This window comes from Arachis ipaensis, chromosome B6 (genome assembly GCF_059453495.1).
Source record: "Arachis ipaensis isolate K30076 ecotype BB chromosome B6, ASM5945349v1, whole genome shotgun sequence".
Classification (NCBI taxonomy): domain Eukaryota; kingdom Viridiplantae; phylum Streptophyta; class Magnoliopsida; order Fabales; family Fabaceae; genus Arachis; species Arachis ipaensis.
In genome coordinates this window covers 25,157,938-25,162,923 of record NC_142441.1, presented here as the reverse complement: position 1 = coordinate 25,162,923, position 4,986 = coordinate 25,157,938, and the positions used below count along the sequence as shown (strand labels likewise).

General features: G+C 29.4%; 1 protein-coding gene across 1 annotated transcript; it reads left to right on the top strand.

Annotated features, from left to right (window-relative positions):
- Positions 1 to 4,139: 4,139 nt before the first annotated feature.
- LOC148554920 (uncharacterized) lies at positions 4,140 to 4,691 on the top strand. The gene has a single exon (XM_088490549.1). It carries the CDS (start codon positions 4,140 to 4,142, stop codon positions 4,689 to 4,691), a length of 552 nt encoding a protein of 183 aa, XP_088346675.1.
- The last annotated feature ends 295 nt before the right edge of the window (positions 4,692 to 4,986 follow it).

Here is a 4,986-nt window from a genome sequence, read left to right as displayed (position 1 = left end):
ACCAATTAAACTGCATTACATTGCACTTTTACAGAATTGTGTTTAGAGCCTTTCATTGTTTCTCTAATTTGTAACTACTAATGTCATGCAGTCAATAATCTGTCCTAGATCATATTACCGTTCAACTAGCTTCCCGTGCAGCTGATGAAATTTGGTTTGGGAGTGATCAAATAAGATAAAATTTCCACTTGCTTTCCTTAAGTTTCCTCACTCCTTTTTATTTGCTTCATTGGTTCTTTTTGGTTGCTGTTTTAACTTGTTTTACAATATTTCAGTTGAGTACGATATGGGCCGAAACTGCAGACAAAGCGAGGTCTGCAGCAAGGATATTTGTTCTTGGTGGGCTTTCAGAGAAGCACCATGGAATTACCAATTTCTGGGTGGCAGACCGAATAAACGTATGGGTTCTCTCTCTCAAGATTTCTTTCATCTGGTGTACTTGCATGGCTCCATAAAACCAATACCTCCCAGCATTCTTGACCTTAGAGCTGCCAAGCACAGAAAATTCCAACAACTTCGTAATGATGAAAATCAGACAGCTTTAAAGAGCAACTCTTAAGAAATGCCACAACCAGTTTTGAGACTAGTTTACTTTATAGTCATATTTATTGTACCTTATTCCTGTAGCATACTGAAATCTGTGTTGATTTCCATTTGATTTCCTAATGAAAATTTTTTAATTGGACTATAGGATTTGCTTTTGCAGATTTAATTGGGAAATGTCAGTGCCGAGTGCCAACAAATACTCTGGTATGTAGCTCAAACCTCTTGTCTATTTGTATTCTCTAAACTCAAACTTGTCAAATATGTATAGGTTGCAATTTAATTATCTGGTCTTTGAATTTTATTCCATTGACTTTGCTATGATACTTTTAGCAATAGTTTTCTCTGCATGAGGTACCGAGGTTGAATGTTAAGGCAGTGGAATCTGATCCTGGTTTTTTAATTTCTTTCACTTTAAGCAAATAATATTAATACCTTTGTAACATGAGTCATAGGTTTATATAAAACATTGCTGTTTAAGTGTTTATCATTCAAATAAATAAAGTATGCAGAACAAGAAATCACCAAGTCCTACAATGTTTACAGTCAACATGGGACAAAGATAAATTCAAGTTCTAGTAAGACTGGACATTTTATGCGAAACTTGATTATGGAGATGTAAACCGTTCAACTCTGCCACCTTGATGAATTTGTCACCACGACAAAGTCAACTTTCAAATGACAGAATCTGGAGGTATTAATCCAAACATTTTCTGACACGTGGAATTCAACTTGAAAATAGTTAAGTGGGTTCCTGTTTCTATATATAATAAATATAAGGGCTAAATATAAATATATGGTCCATCGTATGTGGGTTGTGATAGGATTATTATAAATTTGTAATATGTGTTCCTTATTCTTTTAAAGAGAAATACAAGCTGGAATGTCTTATTGCATTTCATTTGTTTGATTGACTTAGTTCTTTCTTTGTTTAAATTTTAAATTAAACAAAATACGAAATTCTTTTTTCTTTTCCTTATTCTTTGTTAAGATTATCATGTGTTCATCCATCTTTCACATTTTTCGTTCCATTATAAGTGTGGTAGTATTTGTTGCACTTTCCAATGAAGGTTCTAAATTTAGTTTGATTTGGTAACCTTTTTTAAAAATGTATTTGTGTTTTTTAAAAATATAAATTTTTTATTTTATATTTGGTAAATAAAAAATATTATGTATTTATGCTTGTATCTTTTAAAAAATAAAATTATTTTTAAAAACACATAAAATAAAATTTTTTAAAGTTAGTTTGTATTTATCAGAATTAAAAAATATAATATGAGGAGTGTTAAGAGACCAACAGATTTTAAAATTTTTAGTCATCAATTAACTATTATTAATATTTTTAATAGTGTGAGATTACATCTAATGATATGTGATTACTCTCTTTTTTTTTTAATGGTCAAGTGTTGGCCATATTTTAATAAAGTGGTGGCCCCTAAACTTTTTCTTATATAATATAACTCTTACATTTATATTTATTATGATATTTTAAATTTTAAAAATTATTTTACCAAACGTAATTGTTATTGTTTGTACTTATTAAAAAATAATTTTAATTTAATTTATCAAATACAGATGTTATAATTTTAAAAATTATATTTTAAAAATTATATTTTATAAACTATTTTTAAAAAGTAAAAAATTACCAAATTAAGTCTCATAGTATTTATCGTTTGGATCTCACTCGAATTCTGATAGCAAATATTTAATTCCTAACTCGCTATTTCAAGCATCAATGCATCATTACCTAATTACTTGGAATCTCCTTATTAAAATTCATTAATTTTGCATATTTAAACTAAGTTTATGCGTTTTCCAACTAGCTTACTAGAAAAAATGAAAAATATTTCAACTGTTTTTTTGGGCATTATTATTTTAATAAAAAATATTTTTTTAATAAAAAAATATATTTTTTATTTTTAAATGTGTTTGATAAATTTTTAGTAGTAAAAGTAAAAGCATTAAAAAAATAAAAAATTTTTTTTTTGAGAAGCTGTAATTTACATCTTTTTTTAAAAGATCTTTTTTTTTAAAAACAAAAAAGATGTTTTCATATTTTTTTATGTAATAAATAAACAAAAAAGTACTTTTATATCGTTATACCCAAATATAATTGATAAATAAAAAGATATTTTTGTATGAGATACCCAAACATAAAATTACTTTTATTTTTTTATAAGATCTTTTAAAAAAAGATAACAAAAAAAATTTTTTTTTAGAAGTTTATCAAAATAAGCACCAAAATGACTTGATAGATAATTCGAGATGGAATTATTATAACAGCAAAAAAATTTTAGTTTAAATTGTCAGTGTGATGTCAAAATTAGAAGAGCTTCAACTAAAATAAAAAAAGATAGAAAAAAACATAATATATTACTTTAAGTTTATTTATTACTTTTAAAATCATTGAATTTTAAAAATAAAATTATATTATTAGTATAAATTCTAGAGTATTTATGTTAATATTTTTCAAATAACTCATTTACTATTACAATTTCTCTTATTAGTTTATTCTTTAGATTTCAATCAATAACAAGATTGAGGGGTGCTTTACAACGCCCTATATATAAAAATATTTTTGTTCATACACAAAATATTTTTGTTAATATAATAAAATAATTAAAAATCAATTAAGTATGTAATGAAAACAAAAATATTATTTGTTTATTGTTACTGTTAAAAGTGTGAATCGAAAATTAAGAAAATAGAGATATAAATAGAAAAAGAGAAAAGAGATTATTATTGTTTAGACATTGATCAAGAATCAGAGAGTTTAACTCTCTTAGAATGAAGGAAGTAGTTTATATAAGCCAGCTTCTCATGCAGACTTTCAAACTAACTTCCTCACATGTCAGATCCTTTAATTAATGGAAACTGAATTCTAACTAACTTGAATAACAATTTATTATATCAGTGACATTTTTTCTTAAGTTGCTAATTTTGACACAAAATTGATAACTTACAACCTGAATTATACTGCATGAAAGGAACTGAACAGAGAAAAAATGAGAAAAAAAAGAAAAAATTACATACACTTGCACCAAATGATCATCATTACAATTAAAACGAAAAATGTCACTGATATAATAAATTGTTAACCAAGTTAGTTAGAATTCAGTTTTCAAGTTAGTTAGAATTCAGTTTCCATTAGTTAAAGGAACTGACACGTGAGTAAGTTAGTTCGAAAGTCAGTTTGAAAATCTGCATGAGAAGCTGGCTTATATAAGCTAGTTCCTTCATTCTAAGGGAGTTGAACTCTCTGATTCTTGATCAATGCCTAAGCAATAATAATTTCCTTTCTCTTTCTCTCTCTATATCTCTATTTTCTCAATCTTCGATTCACACTTTTAACATGGTGCGATGAGCCATTGCCATTGCAATGCAACTACATTCTCCTTCTAATTCATCTGTCTTTTTCTTCCATTCTCTTACTGATTTTCTTTCCTCTCTTCTCTTCAACTCATACAATAGAGATGATGAGAACGTTATCATCAATGCATGCTCCATTAGCTTGTTGATAAGTTCCGATCACGAGTTCTAGAGAAGAAGATTTTCGGCATCGATCACCTCAATTGCAAAGAACTTGTAACGATTTGATGGATTCGAACCCAATGAATCCGAGTTCCGTTACTTCAGGCCTCGATTTACATACAATAGCTACGATTGTAGCTCAGGTTAACGCGATTCAAGCAGTAAGCTTGCGTAGTTCAGTGAATCCGATTATGGATCCTTCCAGTCCCTTCTTTTTACACCCTGGTGAATATCCAGGTAACTCCTTGATCCTTTTAGTTCTAGATACCACAAAATATGGTTCTTGGTCACGTTCAATGCAAAGAGCACTAAAATCAAAGAATAAGCTGGGTTTTGTGGACGGTTCTTTACCGAAACCTACCGAAGATGATCTTGTGTTCCATGCTTGGGACAAATGCAACAATTTAGTAGTTTTTTGGATTACTCGCTCGCTAAGCCCAGAGATTGCAAATAGCGTACTTTGGAATGGAGTTGCTTCTGATATTTGGGATAAATTGAAGAAAAGATTCTATCATGGAGATGTATTCCGCATAGCCGAATTAGACGAAGAGTTGTTTTCGACGAGACAAGGAGATCTCACCGTCACTTCCTATTTTATGAAATTAAAAGGGATATGAGAGGAATTAAAAAATTTGCAGCCTGTCCTGCCTGCACATGTTCACCTACGTGCGCCTGTAGCCTCATCGGCATCTTGCGTAGTTATTGCCAAGATACATTTGTCGTAAGGTTTCTTAGGGGACTCAATGATCAGTACTCAACAGCAAGAACAAACATAATGATGATGAAGCCTTTACCTTCAGTTGATATTGCTTTTTCCTTCGTGCTGCAACAGGAAAGACAGCTTCTTGGGAATGATTCATTTGATTCCAAACCATTACTCAATGCCGTTGAGAGGCAAACCAATTATACACC

What these genes read in the sequence shown, in the direction of transcription:
- LOC148554920 (XM_088490549.1), top strand. Translation starts at nt 4,140, where the DNA reads ATGGATTCGAACCCAATGAATCCGAGTTCCGTTACTTCAGGCCTCGAT.